General features: G+C 37.9%; 1 protein-coding gene across 1 annotated transcript; it reads left to right on the top strand.

The window, feature by feature from the left end:
* Positions 1–387: 387 nt before the first annotated feature.
* Positions 388–16917, top strand: LOC21386476 (3-deoxy-manno-octulosonate cytidylyltransferase, mitochondrial). Its single transcript, XM_010094209.2, has 8 exons — positions 388–712; positions 1324–1369; positions 10047–10133; positions 10225–10349; positions 10725–10864; positions 10982–11033; positions 11141–11251; positions 16555–16917. The coding sequence occupies exons 1-8, from the start codon at positions 488–490 to the stop codon at positions 16645–16647; spliced, it is 879 nt and encodes a 292-aa protein (XP_010092511.2). The 5' UTR covers positions 388–487; the 3' UTR covers positions 16648–16917.
* The last annotated feature ends 1360 nt before the right edge of the window (positions 16918–18277 follow it).

Raw genomic sequence — 18277 nt, 5'->3', positions numbered from 1 at the left:
TATGATAATTTTTTATTAAAATAAAAAAATTAAATGTGATTATTTTTAAAAATTTTTAATGTAATAAAATTTAAATTATAAATTAAAATTAGTGAAATAAACAGAATATTTACTTATTTAAATTTAAAATTTAAATTTTATTACAATAAAATATTTTTAATAATATTTAATTTTTTTATTATAATAAAAAATTTTCATATAAAATTATATCTTAACTTAAATTAAAAATTTAAATCATTGAATTAAATAGATTTTAATACTACGAATTATGCTGGATAATTCTAAGAAAAGAAAGAAAGAAAAAAAATCCAATTCTAATTGAAAGAGGGATCCAATTTTAATTATTGATCAGACAACAGCTATTATAATGAAAATGTCAAAATTCGACATAAAAACACCGCAAGAAAAAAAAAAAAAAAGACACGACATAAAAAATTATTATGAGCTAATTTGGTGAAGTTTGTACCCTTTCCCTCGCACACCAACCATGTCAATGTGTTCGTCGTCCGGATCTTGGAGTGGAACAAAGGCATGGCTCGTCCACGGCATCGTCGCCGGAGCCGCCGTCGCAGCGGCAATCGGAGCCCGATTCTATCTCGGCAAATCCAGAAACTTCCGAAGCCGAGTGGTTGGGATTATTCCCGCTAGATTTGCTTCGTCGCGTCTTGAAGGCAAGCCCTTGGTTCAGATCCTCGGAAAGCCTATGATCCAGGTACCAATTTGCTTCGATTCAGTAATCTAAGTTGCATTATCTCTCATTTCCACTCTTTGGTCTTTTTCATATACCCACATATATAAACCGCTTTTGGTATCAAATTGGAAATTGGCTCGTTTTAATGTTCCTTTTGCGATTCTTTTTTTTTTTTTTGTGTGGATAAATTCATGTTTTCTGAACACTTTGTTTTTTCTTTTTTGGGAATTAGAATGATACATTGAGAAGAATGTGAGGCTTTTCATGTGAAATTATGAATTGTTCGTGCTTAATTACGTTCCATTGAGGAATTTATGTGTTCTGTAGTATGGATCTAGCAAGTAGTCTTTTAAAGCTCTCATGTTCAAACGTTTTGAATTTGTGGGCATTTTGTTGTGGAATGTTTAAAGTTTAAGGAACTTAGGGTGTGTTCATTTTCACAATTCAAGTCATGACTTGGATTTTTATGTGAGAGAAAAATACTCTAGTAAAAAAGTTAAATTTGAATTTATGTGAGAGAAATCACTCTAGCAATATGGTTGGTATTTTTTTGGGTTCAGAAGTTGGATCATGGTATATTGGTCTTAAACGTTTGGGAAAGTTTTGATGAGTTTTAAAGTTCTTTTCTACAGAGAACGTGGGAGAGGGCAAAACTCGCAACTACATTGGATCATGTCGGTATGTCATATTGCTTCGCTTCATAAGTTTATGAGAAGAAACTATCGTAAATTTTGTGTGCAAAATCTCGGGATCAGTTTCAATTGCAGTTTTCGGTTAGTAATATTTTAGTTGTAATGGAATGAGTCTAAATGCCCATATGGAAACCTGGCCTTTAAGGTTGATGGTCTTCAATATAGAGATCTTGATATAGAGTTTATTTTTATTAAATGCTGTAACGGTTAGACATGTTAATACATAGATGACGGGGATGACCTTTTTAAGTTTTGCTTGAAACTTACCATAGTAGAATGAGCACCTTATAGTTGATTCTTCTTGATCAAAAGCTTTTCCTCTTCTTTACGTGCTTGATTTACATTAAAAAGATGGGTTGCTTAATTTTGATGAGGTTGAAGTACTTTCCTTACATGATTGGAGAACAATTAAGAACATCAAAGAAAGTTTTTCCATGTTGACAACAGATGAGGTTTTGACATATTTGTTCTTAATGTCACCTTTCATATCTGTGACGCAAATTAGGGATGAAAAATTATCTGTATATTTTTCATATATTGAATAATTACATGGCTAAGTATTTATAGAGTTTACATAGAGAGAAAATAGGAAATGATATCTACCACAATCCTTGAAAATCAGGAATTGTTAAAACTAATTTTCCTAATTTATTTACAGCCTAAAATATCTCTTGACACTCCCCCTCAAGCTGAGGAATGAATATCTTCCATTCCCAACTTGGCTACAATCTCATGAAAATTAGAACAATTTAATCCTTTTGTTAAAACGTCAGCCAGTTGACCTCTCGAAGGAACATAGGACATACATAGGAGTCCTTCTTCCAACTTCTCTTTGATGAAGTGTCTATCAATCTCAATATGTTTTGTCCTATCATGTTGAATAGGATTGTGAGCGATGTTGATTGCTGACTTGTTGTCACAGTAGAGCTTCATAGTTCCTCCCACTTGACTCTCAAATCATCTAGAATAATTTTCAGCCAAAGTAGTTCACACATCCCTTGAGCAACAGCCCGAAATTCAGCTTCTGCAGATGATCTAGCCACAAACATTCTGCTTTTTGCTCCTCCATGTTATCAGATTACCACCAAGAAATGTACAATAGCCAGTTGTTGATCTTCTATCCACTATAAAACCTGCATAATCTGCATCTGTATATGCTTCTAACGTCAAAACAGAGTTCCTTTTGAACAAGATCCCTTTTCTGGGACTGCCCTTCAAGTATTGCAGTATTCTATGTGCATCTTGAAGGTGAGGCTCCCTCAGATTGTGCCTAAATTGGCTGATCACACTCACTGAGTAAGCTATATCAGACCGAGTGTGTGTGAGATATATGAGTCTCCCAACTAGCCTTTGATACATTCCCTTGTCCACTGGTGGTTCCTCTCTTGCTTCACTTAATTTCTGGTTTGAGTCCATAGGAGTGGCAGCCGGTTTACAATCAGCCTTTCCAGTTTCTATTAAAAGATTAGTTACATACTTCCGTTGGGATACAAAGATGCCTTGTCTAGAGTATGCCACCTCAATCCCAAGAAAATACTTCAATCTCCTAAGTTCCTTTATCTCAAATTCTTGAATTAGTCTTCTCTTCAAGTCATCTTTCTCCTTCTCATCATTCCCCGTTACGATGATATCATCAACATACACAAGCAAGGCAGTCACTCCCCCTGAGGCCGAATGTTTGAAGAACAGCGTGTGATCACCTTGGCTTTGCCTATAACCCGAATCTTTCATTACCTTAGCAAATCCGCCAAACCATGCTCTAGGGGACTGTTTTAGCCCATATAGAGCCTTTTTAAGCTTGCAGACTTTGTCACTGGTTTTATTCCCCTCAAATCCTGGCGGGATGCTCATATATATCTCCTCATCCAAGTCTCCGTGGAGGAAGGCATTTTTCACATCATATTGTAGCAAAGGCTAGTCAAAATGGGCTGCTAACGACACTAAAATCCTCACGGTATTCATTTTTGCCACCGGAGCGAATGTCTCCTGATAATCCACCCCATAAGTCTCAGTGTACCCTTTCGCAACTAACCTTGCTTTATATCTCTCGAGAGATCCATCAGCCTTATACTTTAATGCAAATACCCATTTGCAATCAACTATGTTCTTTCCTTTTGGTCTCTTCACTATCTCCCATGTTTGATTCTTTTCCAGAGCCTCTAATTCCTCTCTCATAGCATTCCTCCACTCCTCCTTCAATAACGCCTCAGAAAGTGTATTTGGTATGGAGATTGTGTTTAGGCTAGCTATAAACCTCTGGTGGGATGGTGACAGGTGTTAATGGGAAAGAGGATATAGTGGCCTCTTGGAGCATTCTCGGGATTTTTTCCTGATGGCAATGGGCAAATGAGAGTCATCGGCTGAAGCTTCAACTGTCTCAGTGTCTAGGAGTGAATCTGTACTCACCATGCCCTTATTCTCAGGACTTGGGTTGGCCTCTTGGACTTGTGTCAGGTTTGGGGCTTTTGCCCTTCTTGTATACACCTAAGAAAACCATAAATGAATATCAATAACTTGACTGGACGCAGGCTCTTTCGGATTTTCAGAACTGACAGACTCTTGGGGTTGACAAGTAGGATCGGTTTCTGTGTTGGAAGACTCGGGCTCTTGGGCAGGACCTTGTGGGGTGACCGGAGTGATGACTAAAGGGGAATGAGAAGTAGACGGAAGATCAAGTGGTTCAAAAGACTCAAACGATTCAGACCAAGTACCATCTTCAAGATTAGTTGTCTCCCCCTGAAGATGAGATTTTGGGAAATTAGATTTGTTTTCGAAGAAGGTAACATCAGCTGAGATATAGTATTTTCTTGATGGAGGATGATAGCACTTGTACCCCTTTTGTGTGGATGAATAGCCAACAAAAATACATTTGATTGTACGGGGGTCTAACTTCCCTCTGTTTGGACGGTGGACATGTACAAAGGCTGTGCATCCAAAATATCCTAGGTATAAGGCCATTTGAGGTTCTAAAGTGAGGGTAGTGGGCATTAAGAATTTCCATAGGACTCTTGTTGTCAAGTACACGTGAGGGTAGTCTATTTATTATGTGCGTGGCTGTTAAGACGGCTTCCTCCAGTAGGATTTAGGCGTGTTCCCATGAAACAACAAGGCTCTAGTGACATTTAATAGGTGCCCATTTTTCCTCTCAGCTATCTCATTTTGTTAGGGTGTATCCACACAATAAGAAGTGTGAATAATTCTTTCTTTTTGAAAATAGGGTGATAAAACCTGGTTGAAATAATCCTTAGCATTGTCTGACCTAAAGGTTTTTATTTTTATCCCAAATTGGTTTTGGATCATGGAATGGAAGCTGGGAATAATATTACTGACATCAGATTTTTGTTTAAGTAAAAACAGTCAAGTTACACGTGTGCAATCATCAATTAATGAGACAAACCAACGAGCCCCCGATACATTAGGATAGTAGATGGACCCCAAATATCACTATGGATCAATTGAAAAGGAAAAACACTTTTATTACTGATAGGGAAAGGAACACAATTATGTTTTGCTAGTTCACAAACATCGCAATGAAACTTAGAAATATCAAATCTTATGAACAATTGTGGAAACATAACTTGTAGGACTCTAAAGGACGGGTGACCAAGACGATAATGGTGAAGCCAAATGACATCTTTATTGGAAGAACTGAGAAGAGACACATGCAGGTTATTGGCGGTTTTCTTTGAAATTTCCAGGTGGTAGAGACCATTTCTTTCCTTAGCAAGTCCAATCTTCCTCCCCGAGGCCTGATCCTGAAGAACACAATGAGACAAGAAAAATATTGCACAACACTTAAGATCAGTTGTAAGTTTTTGAATAGAAATAAGATTAGCTGATAACTTCGGCACATGCAAGACATTTTTAAGGACCACAGAGGGATTAATATAAACGTCTCCTAAACCTGCCACTGTAGCTAATTCTCCATTTGCAACAATAATCTTCCTATTACTTGGACAAGGAGTATATGTACGGAAAAAATATGAGAAATGTGTCATGTGGTCCGTGGCTCCGGAATCTAATATCCAAGAATCATCAAAAAACTTGTCAGAAGCGTTGGCTTACCTGAGAGAACTAAGGAACTAGCTCCGGATGGTTTTTCAAGAGAACTCAATAGACTTCGTAATTTTTCAATCTCATCCCTTTTGAACCCAATCTCATCTCCCTTGAATCCCTTGCTATCCGGTCCTTCTTCAGCCTTTGATTGTTCCGTGAGATGAGCTTGGGGCCGTTGTTGTCTTCCACGTGTTCCCCACTCACTACTTGGAGGTTTGCCATTCAACTTCCAGCAATTTTCCTTGGTATGCCTCGGCTTCTTGCAGTAGGTGCACCACAAAGTATCTTGATTTTCCCTTCTCTGGTTCTCCCTTCTTGAATTCCTTGGCTGGTCATCCGTATTCTTCTCCTGATGTTCCAATTTAGTCACTAGAGCAGACCCTTCCATACCACTCGGTTTTTCTAGCATCACATTCCTTCAGCTCTCCTCTCCACGAATAATTGAGATGGTCTCTTCCAGTGAAGGAACCTCCTCCTTACTGAGTCTTTGTAACCGAACTTGATCAAATTCGGAATTCAACCCAGCCAAGAAGTCATACACTCTGTCACCTTCAATATATTTCTTGAGAATTGCTGCATCCTCCGGGCATTTCATGATAGTGATCAAATTCCTGCCACATGATCTGCAGAAAATTGGCATACTCTATGACAGTCATGTCTCCTTGCTTCATTCCATTTGTCTTAATCTTTATCTCATGCACCTGGGCTGTATCACGTGCCTTTGAATAGGTACGTTGAATGTAATCCCATATCTCCTACGCCCAAGTCAGAAACATACAAGTATCACTAATGGCTGGTTCCATTGAATCCCACAGCCATGACATAATTATTGAATCCTCCTCATCCCATGCCACAAATCCAGGGTCTGCTTTTGCTGGTCCAGTCCCAAGCAGGTGGCTGATTTTTCCCTTTCCTTGGAGGTACGTGCGAACGACTTGTGACCACTTGAGATAGTTTCTCCCATTGAGTCGATAAGAGGCTCTAATATTTTGCAAGTCTCCGGATTTCTGGGCAGGAGTAGAGTTGTCAAACGTGCCGTGCCGGGCCAGCACGGCACGCTTGACCCCAGGCCCATCACGGGCCTGGGCCGTACCAAGCACGGCCCTGCACAGTGCAGGGTCGTGCCTGGGCCGGGCCTGAGAAGAAAAACTCAGGCCCGGTCCAGGCCCTGGCCCTAGTCCATAAGGGCCAGGCCAGGCCCAGGCCCTTGTTTTTTTTTTTTCTTAATTTAATTAAAAAAAATATCAAATGCCCCAAAAGATGTGATTTTATTGAATTGACGTAATATGAGTACACGTAAATGACTGCCTCGTTAAAAATCTTACTAAGTAAAACCCGTGGGGAGATCGGGACAAAACCTTAGCAAAGAAAAAAAGAGTGCAGTAGCTAGGAATAGTAAATTACAAACCTAAGTGCTTCTAGAAAATTCTGTTATTTCTAAGTTAGAAAAATATTCTTGCATCGAATCATCTGTGTATTATTGTTTTCGTCTTCTGGCATCTTCCCAGTCTTTAACGCACATTAGTCCCTCCAAGATATCTGGATGCATTCTGCTTCTCTTCTCGTCAAGAATTCGGTTGCTTGCGCTAAAAGCTTGCTCCGATGCTACCATTGACACTGGAGTTGTCAGAATGTCACGAGCTATTATGGACAGTGTTGAAAAACGATCTGTCTTGCTCTTCCACCATTGTAAGATGTCTAGTTTGTCGTCATCGATTACAAAATTTGCTTCAAAATATTTGACTAGTTTCGTAGACGCTTGTGTTGAGGACGATCCTGCCGTTTTCTCTTTTTTCTTCAAGAAACTCCACGACGATCCTTTAAGCCCCGAACTGATAGTTGACGACGAAGTTCTCTGTTCTTTTTGACCCGTGCTATATTTTACTTTATACAAATTAAAAACTTTTTCTAACATTTTCTTTGCGGCAGTAATACTTAGTTGCATATCTATTTTTAAATTCTCTGCGGTAGCAGTCATCAATGATTCAGTTCCATCTACTCCGCACTTAAGATCTAAAATGGTTGCCAATGCATATAACATAGGACAACCTGACCAATAACTTTTAAATTTATTTTCCATTAAGTTAACTATATTTCCAAAAAGTTGTGTAGCCCTATAATAAGAAAATATTTCTGAAATATTAAATAGTTGATGTAAAGCTAAATGTGCAGTAGGATAATAAACTCCAGAAAGTAATTCAGTAGCATTGTAAAAAACTTCTAAAAATTTAAAAAAATACTCAGCAATCTGCCAATCAGGATCGAAAATTAAAATTTGATCGTTCTTACTGTTTACGTATGTCATGATAAGCTGTGAATATGGGAGTGCTGCCTTCAACATTAAATATGTTGAATTCCACTTATGTCTCACGTCAGTTGGAAACTTTCTTGGGCGCATCTGGCTATTCCTGCAATATTGTTTAAATTCTTGGAGCTGAGCTCTAGAACTAGACATGAAGGATAATGATTCTCTAATATTTGTAAGATTAGCAGAGATATGTTCAATTCCTGCCTGAACTACTAAATTAATTATGTGACATGCACACCGTTGATGAAAAATTTCCCCTTCAAATACCGGTTTCAAATTACGTTTAAACAGATTAATTGCAGCTGTATTAGCTGACGCATTATCAAAAGTAATTGTTAAAGCTTTATCTTCTATCCTATAAAACTCAAAAATTTTCATTATTGTACTGAAAATAGCTGTTGCGTTATGAGGATATGGACATAAACGAAAACCAATTATTTTTTTTTTGTAAAACCCAATCGTCATCAACGTAGTGCGCTGTAACACATAAATATCCAGTTTTATTACACCCCTCCCACAGATCAGAAGTGCAAGACACAATAGCATTAAAAGTCCTAAAATTATCAACAAGAGATTGTCTCATTGCATAAAAACTTTCATGCAATCAGAACGAGTTGTGTTTTTATTTACCCGTTTAAATTGTGGGCAAAAGGCTGTCTGAATGAATTCTTCGAAAGAGGCATCATCTGCAAAAGAAAGAGACAATTCGGCACAAGCTAAAAATTTAGCTAGTGCCTCGCGAGCAGGTTTTGCATCGTATGTAAAATTTTGTAACCCATGTGATGTGAGTGATAGTGTTTGTTGGTGGGAGTCCACACTCCCACCTTAGTGCAACGGTAGACATATTTTTCAATGTCTATCCAGATGACCAGTACCCTCACCCTTTTTATTAGAAAAGTGCTTTTTACAATATTTACATACCGTACGAATTTTCATCGCACCTGTTTTTGGATTTGGTCGGGGCTCCTCGGTGAAATGCTGTCATGCTGGAGAAGTTCGCGGTCTTTTTCCTCTGCTGCGTTCTCCAGCTTCTTCGTTGTATACTGAAGCATTATCCACCGGAGCATTTTCTGGTTCAGTGGGGGTGGGGTTGGAAGGCATCATTTTTTCCTCAAAAAATGTCTCCTCACGAAGCTTAGGAAGAGCAGTGAAATCAGAAAAATTGATAGAACTTTATTGAACTTTGTAAATGAAAGGGCTAGAAAATGAATGAATACAAGAAAAAAGCTTAGAATCAAAATCAAAGAGAGAAGTTGAGAGATAGAATGAGAGTGAGATGAGAAGATGAGAGTGAATTGTTGTGTGAGATTTATGGTGGAATTAAGGGGTATTTATAGGGGATTTTTGGGTGAAAATTCGGTTTTTTTCCGTTGGGCCCTTCGCGGGCCTTGCCGAATCATGCACTATTACGGGCTGGGCCGGGCCGTCCATGGACGGCCTAGCCCATTTGACACCTCTAGGCAGGAGAAACATCCTCAGTAGTCAAGGAAGTGCTAGTGGTGCTGGTGGCCTTGGGTTCAGAATCGGACATGATTGAATGAAGGGGAAGAAAAGCAGCAAAAGACTGCCCAAGCAGATTTCAAAGAGAAAAAAAAAATATGAATCCCACAGCCATGACATAATCATTAAATCCTCCTCATCCCATGCCACAAATCCAGGGTCTGTTGTTGCTGGTCCAGTCCCAAGCAGGTGGCTATTTTTTTCCTTTCCTTTGAGGTACGTGCGAACGACTTGTGACCACTTGAGATAGTTTCTCCCATTGAGTCGATAAGAGGCTCTAATATTCTGCAAGTCTCCGGATTTCTGGGCAGGAGAAACATCCTCAGTAGTCAAGGAAGTGCTAGTGGTGCTGGTGGCCTTGGGTTCAGAATCGGACATGATTGAATGAAGGGGAAGAAAAGCAGCAAAAGACTGCCCAAGCAGATTTCAAAGAGAAAAAAAAAATAGAATGATGCTGTGATGACCGGCAGCAATGAAGGCTGCTTGGCGGCGTGGATGAATGGCAGCAGTAAAGGCTGCTTGGCGGCATGAAATCCCAGAGAGTCTCCCTAGGGCTCTGATACCATGACGCAAACTAGGGATGAAAAATTATCTGTATATTTTTCATGTATTGAATAATTACATGGCTAAGTATTTATAGAGTTTACATAGAGAAAAAATAGGAAAGGATATCTACCACAATCCCTGAAAATCAGGAATTGTTAAAACTAATTTTCCTAATTTATTTACAGCCTTAAATACCTCTCGACAATCTGCGTGTCTGAGTATCACCTTCATCTGGAGATTCTTTTTTGTGTAGTTGTGGCTACGGACGACGAAAAGATTGCAGAATGCTGCCGTGGCTTTGGTGCTGATGTAATAATGACCTCAGTATCTTGCCGAAACGGTAAGTATCTTGTTTTTATTTCTTAACGCAAACTTTTTGTATTTAATTGGATATTGTTCACCTTTATATATGTAGTTGCATACACTTGTAGGCACTGAACGTTGCAATGAAGCGCTTCAGAAGCTTGAAAAGAAGTATGATATAGTTGTCAACATACAGGGTGATGAGCCTCTTCTTGAACCTGAGATAATAGATGGCATTGTTAAAGCTTTGCAGGTGAAATGGCTTCTTTTCTTTTCTTTAATTATTTATTTTTTATTTTTTATTTTTGGGGCAGCGTTTATGTTTCTTGCTACGCGAGTGTCATATCATCAACGAGGATTCAGTTGCATGTTGCACGCTTAAGTTTAGTTTTCCAGTATTAGTCTCAATGCACAACTTACTACTTAGCTTAGAATCTTGAACGAGGTAAACCATGCTAGTGCCTAGTTCCATATTCTTTAGCTTTAAACTTGCATTGAGTTGATATTTCATTTATTTTTCTCTATCATTAATGGTATCGTGGCCTCTGTCTTCAGTTAATTTCTTTGTGTTCATGTTGGGACTTTTTAAAAAAAAAACAAAAAATACATATATATGTTATTTTACCAGGAAGCGCCGGATGCAGTGTTCAGCACTGCAGTTACGTCTCTGAAACCAGAAGATGCATTTGATCCAAATCGAGTGAAATGCGTGGTGGACAACCGTGGTTACGCAATTTACTTTTCGAGGGGGCTGATTCCATTTAACAAGTGAGATCATGCTTTCTGGGATTTATTTTTAATGTCATTATAATATTAAGTATTGGTTCTGGGAATTATGGTATGTGGTTAAAGCAGGAGTTAATAAATTATCTGTCTTTAAAACAGGTCAGGGAAGGTCAATCCACGGTTTCCCTATTTGCTTCATCTTGGAATTCAGGTACTAAACAATTTTCCCATCATAGTAAGACATCTGTATTAGCAAGGGTTCTAGTAGGAAAATATCTAACTGTGACTGTATTTCTCTTTGTTCCATATGTCTATCAGAGTTACGATTCGAAGTTTCTCAAGATATATCCAGAGCTAGAGCCGACTCCACTGCAACTTGAAGAGGATCTGGAGCAACTTAAAGTCCTGGAAAATGGATACAAGATGAAGGTATAGTAAAGACCTTTTCCCGGTTGAGTTCCTCACAATCCTGTTTCTTATAATGCTTTTGTTTTCTGAATTAACCTTGATGTTTCAAGAAACTTGGGAAAAGGAAGTTTAGGTGCAATTTATGTTGAACTGAGACAGAAGTTAGAACTTGTATGCCAATTCAAAACATATTCAAATCACATGCAGATGCAGATATTCATGTAATTTCAAAAGCATATTACCGTCCATACTTGAAAAAAAGGGTACAATGTTATAGTTATTGTTCATTTGTTTTTATAGGAAATTAGAAGATTTTATCTTTTCAGTTTTTGAATTAAAGAGGCAAATCCCTTAGTTTGGGATTAGGATCCTAGGAGATAGGGAATTCCGGTTTTTCTAGATAAACACCGGATCTAGATAGATTTAGATAAGATAAGAGCTTATTTGAATTTCTATGAGTTGTCAAGGGTATTTGGTATCCTATAAATTAGGTTTACATTACACTAATAATAATAAGAAAAAAAAGAAGTTTTTCCCTTCAAAACCTACATGGTATCAGAGCCTTAGGGTTCTAATCTTAGGGCAGAATGGCAAAAACAGCCATGACAGGCGAACACAGAGCCCAAACCTCATCTGAGGTAACCTCCGAAAACAACCTAGATAGCTCCCCTGTTACCGGTGTTGACAGTATAACAACCGGTACATCCCTACAGATTTCCATTCTAAAATTTAATGGAAAAAACTACCTTGAGTGGTCCCAATCGGTGAAGCTTGTGCTTGATGGCAGAGGAAAATTAGGGTTTCTTACCGGGGAAGAAAAACAACCCCAAGAGAAAGATTCTGGCTTTAAAAGATGGAGGTCAGAAAATTCTTTGGTGACAGCATGGTTACTAAACACCATGGAAACATCAATTGCAAAACCCAACATGTTCCTACCAACCGCCAAGGCTGTGTGGGACTCAATTCGGCATACCTACTCTGATTTGGAAAATTCTTCACAGATCTTTGAATTGAAATCAAAACTGTGGAAATCCAAACAAGGAGACTGTGAGATCACAGTATACTACAATGAGATGGTAGCGTGTTTCTTGCAGGAGTTAATCGAAGTCTAGATGAGGTAAAGGGAAGGATTCTTGGTTGAAAACCCCTGCCCTCTATCCGAGAAGTTTTTTCAGAAATACGACAAGAAGAAAATAGGAGAAGAATCATGTTGAACAGCACAGCACCAACTCCAGAACCTGAGAATTCTGCACTAGTCTCCCGCAACTCAGGAGGATCCGACCTAGAAGGTGAAAAAACGCCCGTGGTGTGATCATTGTCGGAAACCATGGCACACTAAGGAGACATGCTGGAAACTTCATGGAAAACCAGCAAATCTCAAGAAAAAACCAGAGGGGAATGGCAGGGCGTTCAAGACTACTACGGAAGACTCTCAAGAGCAGTCCATTGACTCGGAAGTGTTACCTTTCACTAAGGAACAATTAGAGCATCTATATAAACTCTTTAAATCTCCACAATTTACTGTCAATCCTTCATGCTCACTTGCAACCCAAGGTAATTCGTATGTCACAGCCCTTTCTAGTCTAGGTTCTTTCTCTTCTAGTCCATGGATTATAGACTCTGGAGCAACAGATCATATGACGAACTGCTCACATCTCTTCTCGTCCTATAGTCCTTGTGCAGGAAACAGGAAAATTAAAATTGCCGATGGATCTTTTTCGGCAATAGCCGGGATTGGTTCAATCAAAGTTTCCTCTCTCATAACTCTTAATAATGTGCTTCATGTCCCAAAATTGTCATGTAACCTCTTATCTATTAGTAAGATAACACAAGATCTTAAGTGTCAAGCTAATTTTTATCCAACTCATTGTGAGTTTCAGGAACTAGCCTCGGGGAGGATGATTGGCAATGCTAGGGAAAATGGAGGACTCTACTTTTTTGAAGAAGGACCCACTCCGAGTAAACCAGTCCAAAGTTCATGTTTTGAAGCTATGTCTCTTTCTAGGAATCATGAAATTATGTTATGGCATTATAGACTTGGTCATCCAAGCTTTTATTATTTAAAACGTTTGTTTCCATCTTTATTTCTCAATAAGAATCCTTCTTCATTTCAGTGTGAAATTTGTATTCTTGCAAAACAACATCGATCTACTTATTCTCCACAACCATACAAACCCACTAAACCTTTTTCCCTAATCCACAGTGATGTTTGGGGCCCCTCACGAACTTCTACTCTTTTCGGGAAAAGATGGTTTGTCACATTTATAGATGACCACACTAGAGTAAGTTGGGTTTATTTGTTGAAAGAAAAAACAGAAGTTGAAGGAGTTTTCAAAAACTTTTACACTATGGTACAAACTCAATTTAATGGAAATATTCAAGTCTTTAGAAGTGATAATGGAAAAGAGTTTTTTAATAGTGTTTTGGGGAATTTTTTTACTGAAAAGGGGATTATTCACCAAAGTTCATGTAATGACACCCCTCAACAAAATGGAGTAGCTGAGAGAAAAAATAAACACCTTCTAGAAGTTGCTAGAGCCTTACTTTTCACACATAATGTTCCAAAATATCTTTGGGGTGATGCCATTCTCACAGCTACCTATCTCATTAATCGGATGCCCTAAAAAATTCTAGATTTTCAAACTCCTTTGCAAATCTTCTCAAAAACCTTTCCATTCTCTAGGGTCTTATCAGACTTGCCTATTAAACACTTTGGATGCACTGTTTTTGTTCACAACACTGATCAAAACCGAAGTAAACTAGCTCCTAGAGCCAAAAAATGTGTCTTTGTAGGCTATGCTCCAGCAAAAAAGGGATATAAATGCTATGACCTATTTCGAAAAAATTGTTTGTCTCTATGGATGTCACTTTCTTTGAAACACAGCCGTTTTTCAAGTCTCCTCTTCAGGAGGAGAAAAATAGTGAAGATCCGACTTGGGATAAAATAGAACACTTGGTGACTGAAGTTCCTTTCCAGCCTGAACAGAATTTGATTTCAGAATCTGGTTCTAAACAGTCACCAACAAACTCGGTTTTAACTCAAAACCAGGAAGACCAAAGTCTCATTCCAGCAGAAAATAATGGTCCTTTAGAAGGAGATGCAAATAAAAAGAAATTTGGACTGGTTTACTCTCGAAAGAACTTGACTCATGGAAGGGAGTTTGAAATTTTCCAGCAAAGCTTAAACTCCAACCCGAGACAGGACCAAAATCTTGTGAATGCCCCTTCTCCCGTCCAAGATTATCCAGGTATCTCTCCTCCCTCAAACTCCATTCCCGGAGAAACAACTCTCAATAACCTCCCAATTGTTGTCCGAAAAGGGGTTAGATCATGTACTAAGTATCCAATGTCCAAATTTGTGTCCTATGAAAAATTGTCCCCAATGTTTTCTTCATTCACTACTCAACTCACACTTGTGGAAATTCCAAAGAATGTTCAAGATGCTTTACAGGTCCCTGAGTGGAAGGAGGCAGTTCTAGAGGAAATGAGGGCTCTCAAGAAGAACAATACTTGGAGGATGGTTGACCTACCGAAGGATAAGAAGACTGTGGGTTGCAAATGGGTGTTCACAGTAAAATACAAGTAAGATGGATCTCTAGAAAGATATAAGGCTCGTTTGGTTGCAAAGGGCTTCACTCAAACATGTGGAATCGACTACATGGAAACTTTTGCTCCAGTAGTAAAACTTAATACTGTTAGAGTACTTCTCTCATTGGCAGCAAACCTGGATTGGTCACTACAGCAACTAGATGTCAAGAACGCTTTTTTGAATGGTGATTTGGAAGAAGTGGTGTACATGGATGTGCCACCGGGTTTTGACAGAGAGTTTGGCTCTAAGGTGTGCAGATTGATGAAGTCACTATATGGTTTGAAGCAGTCACCGAGGGTGTGGTTTGAGAAATTTACTTGCTCAATAAAAAGGCAGGGTTATACACAGGCTCAAACGGATCACACAATGTTCTTCAAGCACTCACCAAGCAGAAGAATTACCATCCTAATTGTCTATGTTGATGACATTATCTTAACAGGGGATGACCCGGTAGAGATTCACAGCTTAAAAAAGAATTTAGCTACAGAATTTGAGATCAAAGACTTGGGCTCCCTCAAATATTTCCTTGGGATGGAGGTGGCAAGGTCAAAGAAAGGAATTGTTGTAAGTCAACGGAAGTATGTGTTAGACCTACTGGATGAGACAGGTATGAGTGGATGTAAACCGGTAGATACACCGGTGGACCCCAATGTTAAGCTCAACAACAGTGGGGAAGGAGATCCAATGGACACAACAAGATATCAGAAGTTAGTTGGTAAACTAATCTACTTATCTCATACGAGACCAGACATAGCTTTCGCAGTCAGCCTTGTTAGTCAGTTTATGCACTCACCCAGGAAGGAACACTTAGAGGCTACTTACCGTATTCTAAGATACTTGAAGAATTCTCCTGGGAGAGGTCTAATTTTTAGAAAGAACACTCAACGAGGGATTGAAATCTACACTGATGCAGACTGGGCTGGATCCTCCACAGATAGGAGATCAACAACAGGATATTGTTCCTATGTATGGGGTAATTTAGTTACTTGGAGGAGTAAGAAGCAAAGTGTAGTAGCAAGAAGCAGTGCCGAGGCAGAGTATAGAGCAATGGCTAATGGTGTGTGTGAACTACTGTGGTTACAACGGGTGTTGAATGAATTAAAGTTGCTGATAGAAGCTCCTATGAAGTTATACTGTGACAACAAAGCTGCAATCAGCATTGCCAACAACCCTGTGCAACATGATAGAACCAAACATGTTGAAGTTGATCGGCATTTCATCAAGGAAAAGCTCGAAGGAGGTTTGATCTGCATGCCATTCGTTCCAACAGTACAACAAACAGCAGATATCTTCACGAAGGGATTGTTCAAGTCGACTTTTGATTTTTTTGTTAGCAAGTTAGGTTTGCATGATATCTATGCACCAACTTGAGGGGGAGTGTAGGAAATTAGAAGATTTTATCTTTTCAGTTTTTGAATTAAAGAGGCAAATCCCTTAGTTTGGGATTAGGATCCTAGGAGATAGGGAATTCCGGTTTTTCTAGATAAACACCGGATCTAGATAGATTTAGATAAGATAAGAGCTTATTTGAATTTCTATGAGTTGTCAAGGGTACTTGGTATCCTATAAATTAGGTTTACATTACACTAATAATAAGAAGAAAAAAAGGAAGTTTTTCCCTTCAAAACCTACAGTTTTGATGATTTCAAATGGGATTTGGGGGTATTCTTGAACATTACAGGCCAATATTGAATGTAAAAAAATGAAGAATGAGATTGGTTATTTCTTCTTTCAGGTTATTAAGGTTGACCACGAAGCTCATGGCGTTGACATTCCGGAAGATGTTGAAAAGATAGAATCCCTCATGCGCGAGAAGAACTTGTCTTAGGTCGAAAACTGCAAAACGTGTTAAATTTATGGATGTCACAGTCGAAGTGGTTGTTCATTTTCAACACGGTCATTAGTGGCACGATCCTTCTAAGCCAATTTTCTGGTTCACGGTGGTAAGGGAATAGAAGTTTACAATTTTATTTTAATGCGTCGTTGTCCATATTTTCTTTTTTCCTTTTTCTACTTGTAATTTATTCTTTGTAGATGACGCTTATTTACAGCCTCTGACTGCCTAAATGTCTATTCATTGTCCTACTGTATCCATTCCCTCATGAGATTATTATTATTTTGTGTAGCATCTTCATTCTAAGCATTGTAGAGATATCAGTTACATCTCATACTCTGCTGAATTATTTATGCAATACGTGACGAAAATATGGGGATTCTTGCATCTTTTTGTTTCAGATATTTATTACATATTCAAGTTGAAACAGTCTCTGGGTTTTCTTTTCTTTCTTTCTTTTGTTTTTTGTTTTTGTTTTTCCTAGTTGTCTCGACACACCTAATAAGGGTAATTGTGTCATTTTGTGTCTCAAGGTATCAAAAAATAATTTTTTAAAAGGTCGTGAAATTTTTAAAAATAAAGGATACTAAACTTAAATTTTGATATAACAGGGATTAAAATGAAATTAAAAAAAAAAAGGCCCGAAATTCATCTTTATTGGTTCCCATAAATGAGTATTGTGACTCATGTAGTCATGTGAGATTCACACACAGACTCACGTGGGATAGTTTAGAAGCATATAATATTCAGGAATGGACTAGCATTTCCTTACCTGAAATGTGTGTAGTTTTGGGAGGCTGGACAATAGAAAAATGGAAACTTTTGAGTAAATGTAGGATCCCGGCGACTGGCTCAAAAGTAAAAACACAAACTTCCAGAAGGATTACTTAGCACAAGTGGAAAATGAGAAAACAATATTCAAATACCAACCAAAAATATTTTACCAGAGTTACACAAGAATTAAGATAATTTTTCTGAATAGTCTTGGTTGGACAATTTTTAACCATAAAAGATTTTCATGGTTGAAGGTATAGTTAATAATTTATCCGTAATTTCACATATAATTTCATCGTCACATATGATTTCATCGTCAGGTGTAGAGTTTAAATTAAACTCAATCAAATTCTATTAAACTATCATATTTTCTTTTAACATGACGTGCTTTACACTATCTTTAACAGGAGGGAAAAAATATAGGATGGAAAGGAGAAGGACAATGGATAGAGAGTAAGAATGATAACAAGGAAAAATGGTTTTTCTTTTTGTTGTTTAGTATGAAGGGAGGTTAAGAAAATAAATTAGTGTATAATTACCCTTTTATCTGTCTAAAATCATAATATTAGTTTTACAAATTAGGTCAAAAATTTAACTTTTATTTTGTTGTAAATACTTGGAAGGATTTGAACTCAAGATCTCTTGTTTTGATAGCATATTAGTTTAACAATCCATTATAAAAACTTATGTGAGAGAATTTACGTTGAAAAATAAATTATGTGAGAGAAAATATTATATTAAAAAAGTTAAATTTAAATTTTTATGAGAAAAAATATCATAATAAAAAAATTTAAATTGCGATTTAAGTTGTGCAAAGACGTGAACCAATATTAATTTTATATTTGAACAC

Source organism: Morus notabilis, unplaced genomic scaffold (assembly GCF_000414095.1).
Source record: "Morus notabilis unplaced genomic scaffold, ASM41409v2 Scaffold339, whole genome shotgun sequence".
Classification (NCBI taxonomy): domain Eukaryota; kingdom Viridiplantae; phylum Streptophyta; class Magnoliopsida; order Rosales; family Moraceae; genus Morus; species Morus notabilis.
Note: the sequence above shows the minus strand (reverse complement) of the source record. Positions and strands in the feature narration are given on the sequence as shown.